At 48.9% G+C, this 19,793-nt stretch overlaps 1 protein-coding gene and 1 long non-coding RNA gene across 2 annotated transcripts in view; one reads left to right on the forward strand and one right to left on the reverse strand.

Annotated features, from left to right (window-relative positions):
* The window catches only part of NR4A1 (nuclear receptor subfamily 4 group A member 1), a 38,661-nt gene extending 37,264 nt beyond the window's left edge, over nt 1-1,397 (reverse strand). The window contains exon 1 of the mRNA XM_060272031.2: nt 1,245-1,397. Within this exon, the coding sequence (XP_060128014.1) occupies nt 1,245-1,269 (25 nt within the window). The 5' untranslated portion in view covers nt 1,270-1,397. The remainder of the gene's footprint in view (nt 1-1,244) is intronic.
* Nucleotides 1,398-2,571: 1,174 nt separating this feature from the next.
* Nucleotides 2,572-19,793, forward strand: part of LOC118079317 (uncharacterized) — a 47,759-nt gene continuing 30,537 nt past the window's right edge. Inside the window, exons 1-2 of the long non-coding RNA XR_009557220.2 lie at nt 2,572-2,797; nt 4,251-4,318. This is a non-coding gene — a long non-coding RNA (uncharacterized LOC118079317). The remainder of the gene's footprint in view (nt 2,798-4,250; nt 4,319-19,793) is intronic.

Consider the following 19,793-nt stretch of genomic DNA (forward strand, 5'->3'; position numbering starts at 1 on the left):
CTAGACACCCAAACTACTACAGTATTCAGTGGAATGCAGAGTATGCAGGCCACTCCAATATATGTGCCCAGCTCCAGAAGGGGGGTTGTGTTTTGTTATGCCAAGGTGGGATACAGAGTGCCAAACTGCATGAAAGAGATCTACACTGACTGAAAGTATCTAAATTTGCAATTCAGCTCACTTACTGGAATGGGAGGGGAAACATTCCCCCCCCCCCCGCTTAATTGGAACAATCTTGTAGAAAGGCAAGACCAGAACTAGCCTGGCCTTTGCCAACTCCAAGGAGAAAGAAAAATGACACAGAAGTAGTCAGCTGGCCAGACCAGAACCCTTCTAATAGCCCATATATTGTTGTTCAAGTGAGAACGGTTGAGCTGCCCTATAAGAATACCTGCTCACTGTAGGAAAGAATGACAGCTTTATACAGGAGAACCCTCAGTAGAATCCAGAGAGATTAAAAACTACCAGGGGTCCCCAAACTAAGGCCTGGGGGCCGGATGCAGCCCAATCGCCTTCTAAATCCAGCCCGGGGACGGTGCAGGAATCAGCATGTTTTTACATGAGTAGAATGTGTCCTTTTATTTAAAATGCATCTCTGGGTTATTTGTGGGGCATAGGAATTCGTTCACCCTCCCAAAAAATATAGTCCGGCCCCCCACAAGGTCTGAGGGACAGTGGACCAGCCCCCCTGCTGAAAAAGTTTGCTGACCCCTGAACTATGATAAACTAAACCAGTCTTTATGTAGGTTTTCTAAAATGCCATTGCAGGTACTGTACCTAGAAGTAAACCCCACCGGACACAGTGGGATTTACTTCTATGTAGGCAAGCTTTGGCTTCCAAGTAGGGCTGCCACCCATAGGGTAGCCAGGATTTATGTTGGGGGGGGGGGGACAGGGTTTATGTTGGGGGAGCAGAACCAAGCTACCTGCGCGGCAATTGCTCGGTTAGTTAAGTACTTTATGTACCGGTATCTACTTGATTTAGGAGAGGGGCAGCTGCCCCCCGCCCCCCTAGATACGCCCATGGTGCCAACTTGAACATAATCGATCACATGGGGCTTCACACGCACACTATTTGAATATCAATGCCCATCAACTTATTGGGGGAGGTGGCCCCCTCAAATATTTTATTACGGGGAGGGCCGAAGGGACCTCAGCCCCTAGGAGTTGGCTCCTATGCTTCCGAGAGAGAAAGTAAAATTGATCTTCCCCGCCACCAACGCGCCTCTTCCCCCACATCTCACCTGGCTGCCGCTGGCGGTCCTCCATTTCCACCCCTGCTTCCCCCGCTCTCCGCGCTCTTCCTCCCAGGGCGGGCAGTCCGGTGTTGGGATCTGGGCCGCGGCCTCCGGAGCCATGCCGAGCCCCCAGCCCGCCCCCCACCCACTCGATCGGTCCCTGACCCACGTCTCCTCCGCCCCCTACGCGCTCGCCCCGGCTGCTCGCTCTCCATCCGTGCGCCGCTTTACTTTCTGCAAACCCCGCCTCCCCGCCCCGGCCTGGAAGGAGCCTCCGTGACGTCAACGCCGGGCTCCGTTGACGTCGTCGGAATCCCAGCCATCAATGGGGCTAAAAATAGACGCCTCCGAACCCAAAATACTACACGCCCAAGGACGCGAGAGGCTCCCCCGCACCGCGCGCCGGAGCAATTCGCAGCGTTGCCACGGAGCAGGGTGGGGCTTGCTTGGGCTGCCAGGGGAGGGGAGAGGAGGGGAGCAGCGCCGCGGCCTTTGCCCCCAGTGGGAAAAGAGGGGCAGGCAGGGAGCGCAGCCTTGCAACGCCGCTGGCCCGCCTACAACGTCAGTGCACCGGTGCAAGTATGCCGTGAGGCCCCGGTAGGGTTGCCTTGCCACCTTTGTTCTGCAAAATACAGGACAGGGACGATTTTTTTAAAAAAAATCTGGTGCCGAAGTGACTTCAGAGCAAATCCATTGCATTCATGGGCGAGCCAGGGGGGGCAGCTGGCCCCTCCATCAAGTAAATAAATAATAATACTTAACTAACTGACCAACTGCGTCGCAGATAACTCGGTTCTGCCTCCCCCTAACATAAAGCCTGCCACCACCACCCCCCAAAAATCCTGGCTACGCCCATAATTGCAGCCTAACAAAACCAGCCTCTGGAATTTGTCACACAAACATACACATGGATTTATAAATCTGCCTGTCCTTGGCTACCCAGAGCTTAAATACATGACCTTTCAGACACGCATTTGGAGAGGACCCCTAACTTGGCAGACGGGGAGAGAGAGAGAGAGAAGACCTGGAATACAAGACAAAACTATCAATACGGGACGCGCGGGGACAAAGCAAGTGCTCCAGTTATGGGAGGGAAAAAAAACTCAATCTAAAAAACAAAGCCCCCCCCCCAAATTTAGCTTCCGTCACGCCTCCTCCTTGTTGCACTTTTTTATATATTAAAAAAAGCAGGAGCCGTCATAAAATGCATGGGGGCGAAATGAGCTCTTGGCAATTGGGCACTGGACAAATCCGTTCCTGAATTTCACAGGCCGGTTTTTAATAGAAAGCGGGGGCAGCCCCACTCAACGCTGGCTTGCCAATGAACGTGTGTAGGACTAGGAGGACGCGGATCGCACTGCGCGGCCGCAGCCCTCCTCCGCCGGAAGCACGCGTGCTTGGGAGAGCGGGGCAGCGTACCGGTAGAGCCGGGTGGGATTTGCTTCGGAGCGAATGCGCGATGGAAACCAGCAGGGAGGTTGCGCCCGGCGGCAGCCGGGTCCTGACTCTGTGTACCTGGAAGTCAGTTTTTCATTGAGTGCAACGGGGCTTCCTCGTGAGTAAGTACGCCTACGGTTGGAGCAAGCCCTGTAGAACTTAACTGGACCCGACGGTTTCATAGTAAAATGTACTAGGAGCTTGTTGCAAGGCCGTCGTCCAAATGGCTTTACCTTGGGAGTAGAGTTTATCAAATTGGGGGGCGGGGCGGGGCGGAAGCTTTAGTATCGAGTAATATATATATATATACCGGTATATACATGGGGTCACGAAGAGTCGGACACGACTAAACGGCTAAACAACAACAACAATATATACAGAGGAGGAACGGCTTGTTGGGTGGGACAATTAGGGTGAGAGTGGGATGTGGCCTTTGCTCTAGGGGTTCCCTGAAATGAAAGTTATTCCCCTCCCTTATTTTTTTTTACCCCCCCCTCCCACTCCTTTTTGGCAGCCGCCAAACAGAAGAGAAAGGTCAGCAGCCACCTTGTAGCCCCGCCTTCCCAATGTCGTGAGTTTCCGCCTTTGCAACGATTTCCCGAATCCTGGCTCGCCTCCAAATGTCTGACCGGTTCCGGTTTTGTAAAGATGCTATTTTCGCGCATGGGGCTAAACGCGGTTCACGTGCCACCCTTCGAAAGGCGAATATTCAGGGCGCTCATTTCAATGATGTGTCTCTTCCGTTTTCAGTTCCTCATTAAAAACCACCCCATTCACATAATAGAAGGGGTGGGGCCGTGGGGGGAATCTCTAATGTCTCATTGAACAGGCGCATGTGTAGCTAGCTAGTGCCATTTTTCTAAAAAAAGAGAGGTGCTGGAGCTCAACAGGAACTTCTCCCTTGTTCTCTTAGAATGGCAATGGCACCCACCTGAGAGGTGCTGCAGGTGAGTTCCAGTGAGCTGTGACTGAAAAATATACAGTGAAAAATATACAGAAATATATACAGTGGTACCATCAAACAGAATGTGTTCTGGTAGTCCATTCAACTCCTGGAACCGTATGAAAAAACAAAGTGCTGCTTCCGATTGGCTGCAGGAGCGTCTTGCAGCCAATCGGAAGTTGCGCCAGATGTCCGGCTTCCAAAAATCATTTGGAAACCGGAACACTCACTTCCAGGTTTCAGTCGTTCGGGAGCCGGTTTGTTTGGGAGCCAAGGCATTCGGCTTCCAAAGTACGGCTGTATATAATATGTATGTGTATAATATTTGTGCTCTGGCAGCACATATGCTAAAATTACTATATATCCACACAAATATAATTAACTCCCCCAGAAACGGACAATAGGGGCAAATTAAGACAAGCTGTTCAAAGGATTTTAAGCAGTTCACCCATAATCCCCCAGCCTCACTCAGCAGGAAGCAATAAAACAGGCCGAGATTGCAAGTAGGAAGATTTTTCTTAACACTGGAAGAGGCCTTTGCTTAATAGGGCAGACCTTTGAGTAAACATTACAAAAGGATCTTAGCCGATAGGAAGCATTCTGAGGATCACCTTTTTTCATCCCACTTTCAGCTGAGTGCCGAAGAGAAGCGGCTCAGCGGTGCTGAAGGACGCCGACATAGAAGCAGTCTTAACTCCAGGTAAGTGTGCAGGATTGCAGCTGCCTCATCCAGTGCATGCAGAGCTTACTGAAACTCACTGTACAATTTCACACCTGAAAATGCCCCCAGGAAGGGGACCAGATTGCCTCTTGGGACATGCCTGCATGGTGCTCGTCTGGTTTGTTTTCATAAGCCACATTTTAAGCCATTTTCTGTGCCTCTCGGGTATGGAGAGGGATTTCACACGTGGCATTTCGGTCACAGTGCCAAACAGACTTGAAGCAAAACTGATTTTATTTTTGAGCAAGCAAGCTTCTCTAATGTGAGATTCCGGGCACATTACCCAGAGTCCATGTTTATATTTGGAATGTGGCACAGCGGAGACCCTGGTGTCTTTAGGATATATGGTTTATTTACACATATATACAACCTGAGTCTACAATGGAGGGGTTCACAGCATCAACACCCCGAAAGGGTCTTTTTCCTCCCATAGCCGCAGCCTTGGATTCAAACAGAAATCAAGCATGGCTCTGCCTCTCTGTCTTCTTCCAGTTTGTGGCTTTACATCTGGCCCACATCACTGCCAACTCCCAACCTAGGCTTTGTCCTCCTAACTCTCTGACGTCTGGCACAGAGCTCCCTCTCCTTCGTTCTCTTAATGGCCCATCACCCAGGCACTTGCCTCGACACAGGAAGCTAGCCTGACTTATATTTTAACACTTGCTGGTTCCAGGGTTTAGACGGATCTTGCATGCAGCCTACTTCCTCCCCCCCCCCCGGCAGCTCATAACAATATAATCAGCAGTGGCCTGGTGCCCCTTGGGACTGGTAGGGCAGAAGGCGGGGAGGCTAACAGTAGGTGGCGCCAGAGCTAATGACAGGCAGAGCCAAATCATGCTAGTTTTGCCCCCCCCCCCGAGCTCTGCAAGGGCAACACTGACCCCTGAGGAGGAGGGAGGTGACAGGAAGTGCCACCCTCTTGACAGGCTGCAAGGAAGAAGGCAGGCAGGTTGGGTCTGGCTAAGGGCAGGCAGAGGTTGGGGGGCTCTGTCCCATTCTCCCTTATGGACCAGCCGCCTCCACTGTCCGAAATCCGTGTCACATGGGAGCTGGTTGCAGGTTTTTGCATTGGCACCACACTCCACAAAGCGCAACATGCGCCCTTCGCTTTGTAAGGCAGGTGTGGAGGACTCCCTGGTCCTGAATGGGGTAACTGGGCCCCTGAAGGACCAGGTGCGCAGCCTGGGAGTCATTTTGGACTCACAGCTGTCCATGGAGGTGCAGGTCAATTCTGTGTCCAGGGCAGCTGTTTATCAGCTCCATCTGGTACGCAGGCTGAGACCCTACCTGCCTGCGGACTGTCTCGCCAGAGTGGGGCATGCTCTAGTTATCCCCCGCTTGGACTACTGCGATGCGCTCTACGTGGGGCTACCTTTGAAGGTGACCCGGAAACTACAACTAACCCAGAATGCGGCAGCTAGACTGGTGACTGGGAGCGGCTGCCAAGGCCACATAACACCGGTCCTGAAAGACCTACATTGGCCCCCAGTACGTTTCCGAGCACAATTCAAAGTGTTGGTGCTGACCTTTAAAGCCCTAAACGCCCTCGGTCCAGTATACCTGAAGGAGCGTCTCCTCCCCCATCGTTCTGCCCGGACACTGAGGTCCAGCGCCGAGGGCCTTCTGGCGGTTCCCTCGCTACGAGAAGCCAAGTTACAGGGAACCAGGCAGAGGGCCTTCTCGGTAGTGGCACCCACCCTGTGGAATGCCCTCCCATCAGAGGTTAAAGAGAACAACAATTACCAGACCTTTAGAAGGCATCTTAAGGCAGCCCTGTTTAGGGAAGCTTTTAATGTTTGAAGGATTTCTGTATTTTAATGTTTTGTTGGAAGCCGCCCAGAGTGGCTGGGGGAACCCGGCCAGATGGGCGGGGTATAAATAATGAATTATTATTTATTTATTTATTTATTTATTTATTTATTTATTTATTTATTTATTTAGCTTCTGCGAGAGAGGTCCACTCTCTGTTGGCTGAGGATGTTCTCGCACATGGCGTTAGAAACACCTCCTGGCACACACACACAAAAAGCATGTGCACTGCATTGTGAACACCCGTAATGCGAGGCGGGTCGGCATGCATGGTTTGCCTTCTCATTTCACACCAGATTTAAGTATCGCATAGGAAAATGTTGTGTTGCTGCAGGCCCCTGCATATTGAGGGCGGAGTGGGTTGTGTTGCTTATCGTGAGTGATGTCATGGGCACTAGCCAAAAGGCGCTGGTGTGTGCAACCTCGTTTCAGGCCGCAAATTGTATCTCAATGACCTATTAATCGTTGGGCGATTAATTAATTAATTGATAAAAGAATGTGTAGGTGGGAAGTTGTACAGTCATGGGGGAGAACTGAGGTTGCTGTGTGTCAGGTGCAATTTGCAAAGTCTTTCAATGCAATCCAGACTACAGCAGAAAATGTTAAAGGGGGAACGGGGAAACTGTAACCCAGAACCTTGTTCCTATTTTGTCTTTTGGAGAAATTGTTGAGGATGTTAAAATGTTGCTGCTGTAAATTACTAGAACTGCCATTCTTCAGATTTGAGGCTCTTCCTTTGGCTCTGGAAGTTAAGATTTCTTAGATGTCGCATCTAACAAACATGCAGCAACTTGAATGCTGCTTTTGAGACAAAATAAATAAATAAATCAGAAATTTCAGCTGCTTCAGAATATGGCAGCTGGGCTGCTAACTGGGACTTGCTGTACAGAGCCTATTTTGCCAGTAAATGCAAAATGCAACCGACTCTGGGGTTGCGCGCTCATCTCGCATTATTGGCCGAGGGAGCCGGCGTATAGCTTCCAGGTCATGTGGCCAGCATGACAAAGCCGCTTCTGGCAAACCAGAGCAGCACATGGAAACGCCGTTTACCTTCCCACTATAGCGGTTCCTATTTATCTACTTGCATTTTGACGTGCTTTCGAACTGCTAGGTTGGCAGGAGCTGGGACCAAGCAACGGGAGCTCACCCCGTCACAGGGATTCGAACCGCCGACCTTCTGATCAGCAAGCCCTAGGATCTGTGGTTTAACCCACAGCGCCACCTGGGTCCAGTACTGTATCTAAAATCCTTTGCTAATTAAAAGTGCTGCTATTATGCTAAGCTCTATCTGGGTCCAGGGGTTGTGAGGGCTCACCTTTTCCTGCATGGACTAGACCAGCATTTCCCAAACTTGGGTCTCCAACTGTTTTTTTGTACTACAATTCCTAGCCCTAACCACTGGTTCTGATAGTTAAGAATGATGGGAGTTGTAGTCCAAAAAGAGCTGAAGACCCAAGTTTGGGAAACCCTGGACTAGACTATCTGCTGAGACCATTCTCTGACAATCTGTTCCACATGCCCTACCTTAAGCTGTGGCTATCTAGGACGGGACCTTTCATGTGGTGGCACCCTGAGAGTTTTGACAACCTTCCCATGCATATCTGCCTGGCTTGCATCAACTCTGTTCTCTTCCAGGCACCGTTCTGTTCTCTTGAACCTTTTAGAGCAAATAATATGTTCTGGTCTATCCCATTTCAATTTCTTCTATTCGTATCTGTTTACAGATTTGGGGGGTTGTTTTGTTTCTGTTTGTTGAAATGTTTTATCTTTGCATTGTTTTCAGAGCTGCCTGTACATCACCTTGAAGATCTATGGATGGATCTATAGATCTACTGTATAACCATTTTTAAAATAGTGATATAGGAGGCAGCATGCGGCACCCCTGGGAATCCCCGGAGATTTTCCTTTTGAATGGTTGCTGCAGGGCAATTAAGTTTTTCTGGATCGGCTTTAACAAAACTTGTGCTTCAGATTTAAAACAATGAAAGGCACGCTTTTGCGGAGAGCTTTGTAATAACACTTCTCCACAAAATGCAGCACTTTTCAGTTGTTCCGTGTGCAGCTGGGGAGAAATGACTGGTGGGAGGAGGAGGACAACACCCCCAAACCACATACTTGCTAAGCATGACGCAATGTGTTACCTATAGTTGCGTGGTTCCATTTTTCTGCAGCCCCCGAGGTTGCAAATTGAAGTGGAAGATTGGCACAGGAAGAGGGGAGAGGAACTTCTAAACCCTTACCTCCTAGCGTTCTTTCCCACCACCACCACCACCACTGAAAATCACACATGCCCACAGATGTCTTCCCCTCACTGTGGAAAAGGCGTGTGTACCTATGTATGTTTTCTACCACAGCTTGGAGGCTGGCAGTTTTAGGCAGGAAAGAACAGCTCCAGGGGAAAGGGTTAAGAAGCCCCTCTCCCCTAAGGGAAGGGCCATAGCTGAGTCACAGGGGAAGGGGCAGAGGAACTGCTTTCACAAGGTTCCAGATTTGGCATCTCCAGGTGGGGCTAGGAGAGACCGCTGCCCAAAAGCTTGGAGAGTCACCACGAGTTATTGCATACCCTCCAACATTTCTCCGAAGAAAATGGGAATGTCCTATTCAATAATGATGCTGATGATGATAGGTAAAAAACGGTAAAGGTAAAGGACCCCTGGACGGTCCAGTCCAGTCAAAGGCGACTATGGGGTTGCGGTGCTCATCTCGCTTTCAGGCCGAGGGAGCCGGCGTTTGTCCACACAGACAGCTTTCTGGGTCATGTGGCCAGCAGGATTGAACCGCTTCTGGCGCAACGGGACACCGTGACGGAAACCAGAGCACACAGAAACGCCGTTTACCTTCTCGCTGCAGCAGTGCCTATTTATCTACTGGTATTGGTGTGCTTTTCAAATGCTAGATTGGCAGGAGCTGGGACAGAGCAATCGTCGACCTTCTGATTGGCAAACCCAAGAGGCTCATTGGTTTAGACCACAGCGCCACCCACGCCCTAATAATAATATTTATACCCCGCCCATCTAACTGGGTACTCCCATCCACTCTGGGCGGCTTCCACCATACAGAGAAACATAATAAAATACTGGGTATTTGCATATCCTTTTGTGTGCTGATTGCACATAATTTGTTTGATTTCTGTTAGGGAGAAGGAACCAAGAACAATGGAAGGAAATGGTGACCTGCCATCTACTTTCAAATTTCTCTTTGCAGCCTTAAAGGGGGGTGGGGGGTGGGAGAGAAAGCTGTGATGTTCCGGATGCCAAATCTTGGCCCCCACTGCAGTCTGCACATGAGATGCAAGCTCATCACCCCCCCCCAATACACAGGAAAGTCCCCAAAACACACACACACACACACACCCGAGGATCACAGGGCAGTCTTCAATACAAAAAGACAAAAATCATAAGATTGGAAGGGACCACAAGGGTCATTTTGTGCCACCCCCTGCAAAGCAGGAATCGTTTGCCCACCACGATCCTGAGATTTAAGAGTCTCATGCTCTGGCGACTGAGCGATCCATTTTTGTGCATAGAAGCAAACAAAAACTATACTACCCCCCATCCAGTTTCAAAGATTGAACAATTAGCCAAAGGCCAGGGAGAAAAGGAATGTTTTTGCCCAGCACCTAAATATATATAATTATATAATAATAACAACAATTTATTATTTATACACCGCCCATCTAACTGGATTTCCCCAGCCACTCTGGGCAGCTTCCAACAAAATATTAAAAATACGATAAAACATCAGACATTAAAAACTTCCCTAAACAGGGCTACCTTCAGATGTCTTTTAAAAGTTAGATCAGGCATCCCCAAACTTCGGCCCTCCTGATGTTTTGGACTACAATTCCCATCTTCCCCGACCACTGGTCCTGTTAGCTAGGGATCATGGGAGTTGTAGGCCAAAACATCTGGAGGGCCGCAGTTTGGGGATGCCTGAGTTAGATAGTTGTTTATTTCCTTGACATCTGACGAGAGGGCGTTCCACAGGGCAGGTGCCACCACAGAGAAGGCCCTCTGTCGGTTCCCTGTAACCTCACTTCTCGCAGTGAGGGAACCCCCCAGAAGGCCCTTGGAGCTGGACCTCATTGTCTGGGCAGAACGATGGGGATGGAGTCGCTCCTTCAGGTATACTGGGCCGAGGCCGTTTAGGGCCTGTGTCCAGACTTGCTATTCCTCTTGTGACACAGATTTCTTGTTTTCCTGCAGCGCCTCTCCCCTGTGCATCCTCAAAATCTGCTCCAGGCGATTGGAGGACCCCCCGGAGCAGACTGGGGGGTTGGAAGGGCAGAGGAATGAGACCTGCAGGTATCGGGCGGTATATTATTCCTGCAGCCCCCAAAAAACTTGATCGCACATTAGAAGGTAATGAAGTTGCTGTTGATCAGGCTAAAAAGGAAGCCCTTCTTGTCCTGCGTTCTGTTCTCACAGAGGCCGACCAGAAACCCATGGGAAACCCGTACGGAGGACATGAGCACAGCTGCACTCTTGTGAATCCTAGCAACTGGTCTTTAGAGGCATGTCTTCCGTCTCCAGCACTGAAGGCAGAAAATAGCCACTGTAGTATGCCCAGAGTGGAAGAGCTGCAGCAAACAGTGCCCTCCCTCCTCTAGCAGAAATCCCAGTGTGATTCAAGAAACAGCTTATCAAAATGTTCAGGTGCTAATGTTCTCCGCTCCAGTGTGCTAACCCCAGACTTTCCAAGTGTCCCTATTTTCCAGCTGTCTCCTTTTCTGATTTGATTCCGGAATGGGCCGCTTTCCCTTAGGGCATCCCTATTTTCATCAGAGAAATGTTGGAGGGTATGTTATAAGAGGACAAGGGAGGCATTCATGGTGAGTTCTGGCACCTCTTTTTCTATAAAAATAGCACTGGTTATAAAACCATGAGCATGTTATACGCCTTCCATAACAATTTGTTCATTCCACACTTTTAAATACATTTCTCCATCACTTAAGAGTACCTCCAGGCTGCGAGTCTTTTTGCAAGAGGGGATTCAGCTGCGTACAGGTGCATGCACCTAGTTTTATCAGAGAAATGTTGGAGGGTATCGAATAGGCTCCCCCCCCCCCAGCTGGGACTCAGTTCTGGCACCTCTCAGGTGGGCACCATTCTTTCTAAGAGGAAGGTGTTCCTGGTGAGTCCCAGCACCGCTTTTTCAAGGAAAATAGCACTGGGCATCCCTATTTTCATCAGAGAAATGTTGGAGGATATGCAACCCTGTAGGATAGGCTACTAGTCCCAGGGAACCTGTCCTTGTCCTTTCTCTCTGTTACCAACACCTGCCTAGGACTAAGAGAAAGGGATTCACACAGCTGTACGGTGGTCTCGTCAATTTCTTACAAAGGATACACGTCCCTTGGGACTGAAGCAAGGTGGATAAATTTTTTTAAAAAAATTAAAGTAAAAAAAAGAGAGGTTCTTTTATATTGTTTTAAATTGGATTTCTTTTATTTAAATTAGATTTTAAAAATAAAATGCTTTTGGAGGATAAATCTTTCTAAAGATAGTTTTCTATTTAGGTTACATTATAGTCTAAAGCAAGGGTCAGCAAACTTTTTCAGCAGGGGGCTGGTCCACTGTGCCTCAGACCTTGTGGGGGGCCGGACTATATTTTGGGGAAAAAAATGAACAAATTCCTATGCCCATAGCTGCCAAGTTTTCCCTTTTCTCGCGAGGAAGCCTATTCAGCATAAGGGAAAATCCCTTTAAAAAAGGGATAACTTGGCAGCTATGCCTATGCCCCACAAATAACCTAGAGATGCATTTTAAATAAAAGGACACATTCTACTCATATAAAAACATGCTGATACCTGGACCATCCGCGGGCCGGATTTAGAAGGTGATTGGGCCGCATCCGGCCCCCGGGCCTTAATTTGGAGACCCCTGGTCTAAAGGCTATTCATCAGGAAATAAGGATTTGTTTTAATTTTTTCATGTGTGCTAAAACTCAGCCTAAGTTTTTTGTTTTTTTAAAAAAAGTTTAACCACATCAGTTAAGAAACATGGATACATATGCTATGATGTTATGGCTTTAGTTAAATAAATTGTTTAAATTGTTATTAAGGAAATGATTATTTTTCTCCTTCCAATAAAGTAGTACAGCAGAAAAGTTTTCCAAATATAAACAGTTAACTTATTAAACCTCAAATAATTTCATAATTATCTATGTATTTCTCATAGTATAACCAAATCAGTAATTTTTGATCTCACTGTAAAAACTGCTCTGAAAATTTATTATTCCAAAAATGAAACCTTCATCTGGTTGTAAATATTAAGGTTATACCAGCAAGAATGAGTCTTTCTGCAAAAAGAAAGAAAAAAGAAAGATCTAAATCAAGTCTTACTCACTAGTGATTTAAATCAAGTCTTACTAGTGATCTAAATCGTGATTTAAATTGATTTGATTTAAATCAAATCCACCCTGGCCTGAAGTCATTTCTTTTCAGGGGTTGGGGGCCCAGGCTTTCGTTGAAATGCTGTGGAGTTATAAGGGTGAAGAAGCAGGAAATAGGAGCTGGAACACAAAGAAAATAAATGATCATGGTGTGTTTCAGGGCATGTGCAATATTGAACCAGGATTATTTTTCTCCAGCTTCAGCAAGGCTGTGCTGCACTGCCCTCGTGTGGTGAGAGCTTTAATTAAACCTGAGTAGGATTTCTAGGCGCAGTTCTGTATTATCTGGAAGCTACTGCAGAACGAGGAACTCTGTTAGGACCACAGTATCACAATTATCCCCCCCCCCAAATTATATTTTATTGCTTCAACATTTTTAGCATATGCAATCAAAACACCATTATGTCTTTTTTCTTTGTTTTCGTTGACTTCTCCCACCCCAATTTCCGTGGAGAACCAGATACACAAATATAAGATGGGGGGACAGCTGGCTCGCCAGTAGTACATGCAAAAGGGCTCTAGGGGGTCTTAGCAATAAAAGAGAGCTACTGCTATTCTATGATGCAGCAACAGAAGCACAGTATAGTGTTCAGATCAAGAAAAGGTCCTGCTCTATTCTGCTTGGGTCAGATCACTCCTGGAATACTGTGTCCAGTTCTGGGCAGGACAATTTAAAAAGGATATTGACAAGCTTGACCGAGATGATAAATCGGGTCCTCCCTAACAAGAGTTGCAGTGTGACCTGGCAACCAGACCTGTGTTGTAGGTGGGAACGTTTGGATGGCCACAACACCCTACTGGAGGTCCCTTGATGCTGGGTGCAATTAGACCAATGGGATGCCAGCGAAATTGTATCGAGGTACCTCTATATTGTATCGAGGGACCCAGGTGGCGCTGTGGGTTAAACCACTGAGCCTAGGGCTTGCTGATCAGAAGGTCGGCGGTTCGAATCCCTGTGACGGGGTGAGCTCCCGTTGCTTGGTCCCAGCTCCTGCCAACCTAGCAGTTCGAAAGCACGTCAAAATGCAAGTAGATAAATAGGAACCGCTACAGCGGGAAGGTAAACGGCGTTTCCATGTGCTGCTCTGGTTCGCCAGAAGCAGCTTTGTCATGCTGGCCACATGACCTGGAAGCTATACGCCGGCTCCCTCGGCCAATAATGCGAGATGAGCGCGCAACCCCAGAGTCGGTCACGACTGGACCTAATGGTCAGGGGTCCCTTTACCTTTACCTTACCTCTATATAAACCCATGCATGTGTCCCTGAGCTTCCTCTTTTGGGTCAGTGCATTGGAACACCTGCCCACCTCTCCCTATATTTAGGGCTTGCACACATGACCTTGCTATGCCGTCGTGTGTCGCCTGTTGTTGGGACAGGGACACGGCAGGAATTTTAACCACTTGGCTGATTGGCTGGTGCCATTTGGGTTTCGCCTGCCATGTAGCAAATCGTCACAACTTGTAAGGTTGCAAATAGGCTCTGGTTCAGGTGATAGGGGTGGCAGAGCGGTCTGGCCATCCCTATGCAATGGGTATTCTGTTAAAGGAATTCTGGGACTCATTGGTTGGTCAACCCTGAGAGGGGTTGTGCCCTGAGCCTGAGTCCAGGGGGGCATCTGCCTGGTGGACTGGCTTGACCCCCGCCTTCCACTGTGTCGGGTGTTCACCCAAGTCTGACCTATGGTCTGCCCTGGGTCAGCGCTGCCTGCAAGGGTGCAGGGAACTAGTCGAACCAGAGCCTATGCAACCACTCACTTGATTGTAATCAATAAAGTTGTGGCCTAAATTCTGCCAAAAACCAAACAAAAAATTTGAGTCTTGTCTTAATTAATTTGGGGATGGTTAAAAGGTCTACACCAGGCGTTGGCAAGGTTATCCAGCCGTGGGCTGGACAGGCGCAGCGCGACGCCGAAAATGGCGTCTGCGCATGTCCGCAGCGCCGGAAATTGCGGCTGCGGCAGACGCCAGAAATCGCACCTGCGCAGAAGCGATTTCTGGCATCTGTGCAGGCGCCATTTCCGGTGCCGCTCGGCGAGTCCCCGCAGTGCGCTGTGACGGTTTAGTGCAGCGCATGGGGGACTCGCCTAGCAGCTGGCTCAGTTCACGGGCGATCCGTGGGCCAGATAAACGGCCTTCATGGACCGCATCTGGCCCATGGGCCGGAGGTTGCCAACCTCTGGTCTACACACGCAAAAGGTCTGGAAACCAGGCCATATGCGTTGCGTATGTTTGAAGGAGTTGGGTATGGTTAGCCTGGGTAAGAGGAGATGATAGCCATCTTCTAATATCTTAAGGGCTGTTACATGGAAGATGGAGCAAGTTTCTTTTCTCTTGCTCATGGAGCATTAAGTGGACGTGGGCATTTAAAATACTCCAAAAACATTTAATAGTGTGAACCTGAAAGAGAATTATCTTAAGACAACATAACAATGGTACTGAACTCCACACAGCATTAGTAATTTTTTTGCCTGAAACATGTGTTGTTGGAGGTGTAATGCTTATAGTTTTCCTTTCAGTGTGTTCACTGTACTATATAGAGGTTTTTGTTTGCTATGGTCCCTTTCCTCCTTCAAATATCCCCTCTTTCTTTTCCTTTTCCTCCCTTTATACTTCACTTGTTTCCTTTTTTTTGACAAGCAAGGTTGTTTGATGCACAACTGTCTTGGCCACAAAGTGTAATAATGGAACGTACATTATTTAATATAATATTATGTATAATAATATAACATACATACATACATAAGCACGGTTTTTTCCTCAGCTGGAACTCACCAGAACTGAGTTCTGGTCTTTTTCGGGTGGGCACCATTGCTGTTACAAGAGAACAAGGGAGGTGTTCATGGTGAGATCCAGCACCTCTTTTTCCTAGAAAAATATCACTCCGTATAACCAAAATATAAACTGATCTTCCAAACTCAGAGCAGTTTAGAGTTGCATATAACACTATATGCAGGTGGCGCAGTGAGAATGTCAACGAAATAAGCAACTACCTGACTTTTAGAAGACATCCGAAGGCAGCCCTGTTTAGGGAAGTTTTTAATGTTTGATGTTTTATCGTGGTTTTAATATTCTGTTGGGAGCCACCCCCAGTTGCTGGGGAAACCCAGCCAGATGGGCGGGGTAGAAATGATCAATTATTATTATTATATTGTGCATGCCAGCAGATCAGCATGAACCCAGGAAATGTACTTACACAGGTAACATCCGATGTCGGCGGAACTGAGATGGAGAGATAGGCACTTATAGGCACCTCTGGTGGCCTTGCTCAGGGGATGCAACGGTTGGGGGCAAGTGGAGATTGGTTTTGTTACCAGGGAGAGAGTTATCACTGCATCTGCAATCTCTTTGATGGGTGCGGGGGAGAACCAGCATTACCTGGAAGACCTTGGTCAACTACGCAATCTTTGCCGCTCGGCTTGCCCAAGGCTTGGAGGAGGCGGCAGCTCTGACACCGGGCAGGTGGCACTCAGAAGCCTTGTTTATTGCCGAAATCGGAGAATCTGACTCATTAGAGACTCTTGGAAGCCCAGCTGGCCCCAGATGACTACGTGGCAAACTGGTGAGAATCCATGTTGCAGATAAACTAGCAAACTTTCCCAGCTCTTGATCCTTCTAAGTGAGAGTTTAAGGTAAAGGTAAAGGGACCCCTGACCATTAGGTCCAGTCGTGACCGACTCTGGGGTTGCGGCGCTCATCTCGCATTACTGGCCGAGGGAGCTGGCGTACAGCTACCAGGTCATGTGGCCAGCATGACAAAGCCGCTTCTGGCGAACCAGAGCAGCACACAGAAACGCTGTTTACCTTCCCGCTGTAGTGGTCCCTATTTATCTACTTGCACTTTGACGTGCTTTTGAACTGCTAGGTTGGCAGGAGCTGGGACCAAGCAACGGGAGCTCACCCCGTCGCAGGGATTTGAACCGCCGACCTTCTGATCAGCAAGCCCTAGGCTCTGTGGTTTAACCCACAGTGCCACCTGTGTTAAAATAATTTTGTTCAATTTGAGACCGAGTCCTTTTGAATGGCATAATCTTCTTGGAAGGTCATTGGGCAATGACGTCCAGTTGTGGAAAAACATGGTTTTGTTCTTTCTGTTGTTGAATATTTTCTGTAATCTTGCATCAATAAAGAAGTTGTGGGGTGTGTTTGTTTGTTTTTGCAAAAGCAAAATATCCTTGTAGATTAGCCCATCCTACCTTCCAAACAGAATGACTCTTATCCATCTTCTCTCTGGTTTTTTTCTTATTTTTTTTGTCTATGCAAAAAATCAGTACAGTGGTACGTCAGAAGTCAAACAGAATCCGTTCCGGAAGTCCATGTTGGACGTTCGGGTTCCAAAGAATGTTTGCAAACCGGAATACTCACTTCCGGGTCTGTGGCATTCAAGAGCCAAAACGTTTGACTTGCAAGGCATTCGGAATCCAAGGTTGTTGTTGTTTAGTCGTTTAGTCGTGTCCGACTCTTCGTGACCCCATGGACCATAGCACGCCAGGCACTCCTGTCTTCCACTGCCTCCCGCAGTTTGGTCAAACTCATGTTCGTAGCTTCGAGAACACTGTCCAACCATCTCGTCCTCTGTCATCCCCTTCTCCTAGTGCCCTCCATCTTTCCCAACATCAAGGTCTTTTCCAAGGACTCTTCTCTTATGAGGTGGCCAAAGTATTGGAGCCTCAGCTTCACGATCTGTCCTTCCAGTGAGCACTCAGGGCTGATTTCCTTAAGAATGGATAGGTTTGATCTTCTTGCAGTCCATGGGACTCTCAAGAGTCTCCTCCAGCACCATAATTCAAAAGCATCAATTCTTCGACGATCAGCCCTCTTTATGGTCCAGCTCTCACTTCCATACATCACTACTGGGAAAACCATAGCTTTAACTATACGGACCTTTGTCGGCAAGGTGATCTCTCTGCTTTTTAAGATGCTGTCTAGGTTTGTCATTGCTTTTCTCCCAAGAAGCAGGCGTCTTTTAATTTCGTGACTGCTGTCACCATCTGCAGTGATCAAGTAGCCCAAGAAAGTAAAATCTCTCACTGCCTCCATTTCTTCCCCTTCTATTTGCCAGGAGGTGATGGGACCAGTGGCCATGATCTTGGTTTTTTTGATGTTGAGCTTCAGACCATATTTTGCGCTCTGCTCTTTCACCCTCATTCAGGGGCGTACCCAGGATCAAAATTAGGGGGGGGCAAGGGGCGGGGGCAAGGGGCGGGAGGGGAGGGGCCACAGTGGGAATATGGGCGGGGCTACGTGGCCTGCGTCCTCCCAGCTCTTCTGAGGAGGCAGCCCCAGGCTCTTGTTCCCGGCGCGAAGCTCCAGAGGCGCGCAGGGAACACAAGCCTGGGGCTGCCTCCTCCGCACCTCCCAGGTCTTCCGAGGAGGCGGCCCCAAGCTCCCGTTCCCGGCGCGAAGCTCCAGAGGTGCGCGGGGAACGCGAGCCTGTGGCTGCCTCCTCCACTTACACTCCCCGCTCCCGCTTAGCGCTCCTCCGCTTACGCTCCCCTCGCGCCTCTGGAGCTTTGCGCTGGGAGCCGGAGCCTGGGGCTGCCACGCTGCGCCCCTTAGCCTTTTGCTTCGGGGGGGGCAATTGCCCCCTCCTGCCCCCCTGCCCACGGCACTGGTCGCCCCTCTGGGCAGCTCGCCCCATCCCCCGGGTGCGCTGTTTCCCTCCGTCTCTTACGTTTACACCCCACCGCTTTTGCAGCTCGATAGTGGGAGGGGGAGAGGAGAAAGTGCGATGGGTTATGGAAAGGGGAAAGGGGGGAGGGCTGGTCTGTTTCTTTCTGGCTGGGGCCGCGCACCCCACTTTTTGCATTGAGATTTCTTTCTTTTTAGCTTGGGGGGGGGCGGGCAGCTGGCTTCTAGAGTAGGGCAGCTGCCCTAACTTGCCCCGTGGTGGGTACGCCCTTGCCCTCATTAAAAGGTTCTTTAATTCCTCCTCACTTTCTGCCATCAAGGTTGTGTCACTCTTTTAATTCTCTTTCTAGCATCATTGCTGCATTTGCCACTTTGACCAGCAGATGGTGCCAGAGAGGAACTGTTTGTTATATTGTCTAAGGCACTTTTTACTGCTTTGTGTTGACTTGAGTCTGGTTCCAAAGATTGCAACAGTTTGAACATTTGTATGCTGTACAACTTCATGCCAACATTGCCAGCAAAAGAAGAGTGTCCTGTCTGTCGGCACGAGTAACATTTGAACGGTGAAGCCAGCACAAAAACACACAAACAGTGATGTTGAGAATGGGGCAACTATTTGTCTGCCCTTAGATGAAAAATGTGGGTTACCTCCAACTGAGTCCTACTCAGAGCAGACTCCCCCCCCCTCCCGAAATGAATGAACCTAAGTTAATTATGCCCATTATCTTCAACTGGTCTACCATGAGTAGGATCAACATGGGCAACAGTCCTGCGCTATGCATCTTGCACACGGAATCACAGAATGGTAGATTTGAAAGAAACCCTGAGGGTCATTCTAGGCCAACCCCCCCCCCCCCTCCTGGCAGTGCAGGAATATGCAGCTGTCCCATATGGGGATTGAACCTGCAACCTTGGCATTGGCACCACACTAACGTGGGTGGCGCTGTAAACCACTGAGCCTCTTGGGCTTGCTGATCAGAAGGTCGGTGGTTTGAATCCCCGCGATGGGCTGAGCTCCTGTTGCTCTGCCCCAGCACCTGTCAACCTAGCAGTTCGAAAGCACGCCAGTGCAAGTAGATAAATAGGTACCACTGCGGCGGGAAGGTAAACAGCGTTTCCATACGCTCTGGTTTCTGTCACGGTGTTCCGTTGCGCCAGAAGCAGTTTAGTCATGCCGGCCACATGGCCCGGAAAGCTGTCTGTGGACAAATGCCGGTTCCCTCTGTCTGAAAGCGAGATGAGTGCTGTAACCCCATAGTCGCCTTTGACTGGACTTAACCATCCAGGGGTCCTTTACTTTTACATCCCCCACCACCACCACCAATTGAGCTATCTAGGCAGTGTGCCATCCTCACTCAGCTGTAGCATTAGGCATGCTGAGAACCAGAACTTTCACGAGACAAAAACAAAACAAGTGACTATCCCTCATGGTTGCAGAGAAATAAGGAGGTAGTGTGAAGGAATCCAGAGAGGGGTAACAGTTTGTATCGTATCTGGGGTTTCTGTGTTCAATCTTTACAGTTCCTGGTCGATTTCTCATTCACTAGTCCTGCTGGCCCAATCTTTTTGCTTGTTTTCTTCCTCCTTTCCACTTATTTCTTTCTGTCCGCTCCCTCTAAATCAGG

This window comes from Zootoca vivipara, chromosome 2 (assembly GCF_965207765.1).
Source record: "Zootoca vivipara chromosome 2, rZooViv2.hap1.1, whole genome shotgun sequence".
NCBI classification, from domain to species: Eukaryota; Metazoa; Chordata; class Lepidosauria; order Squamata; family Lacertidae; genus Zootoca; species Zootoca vivipara.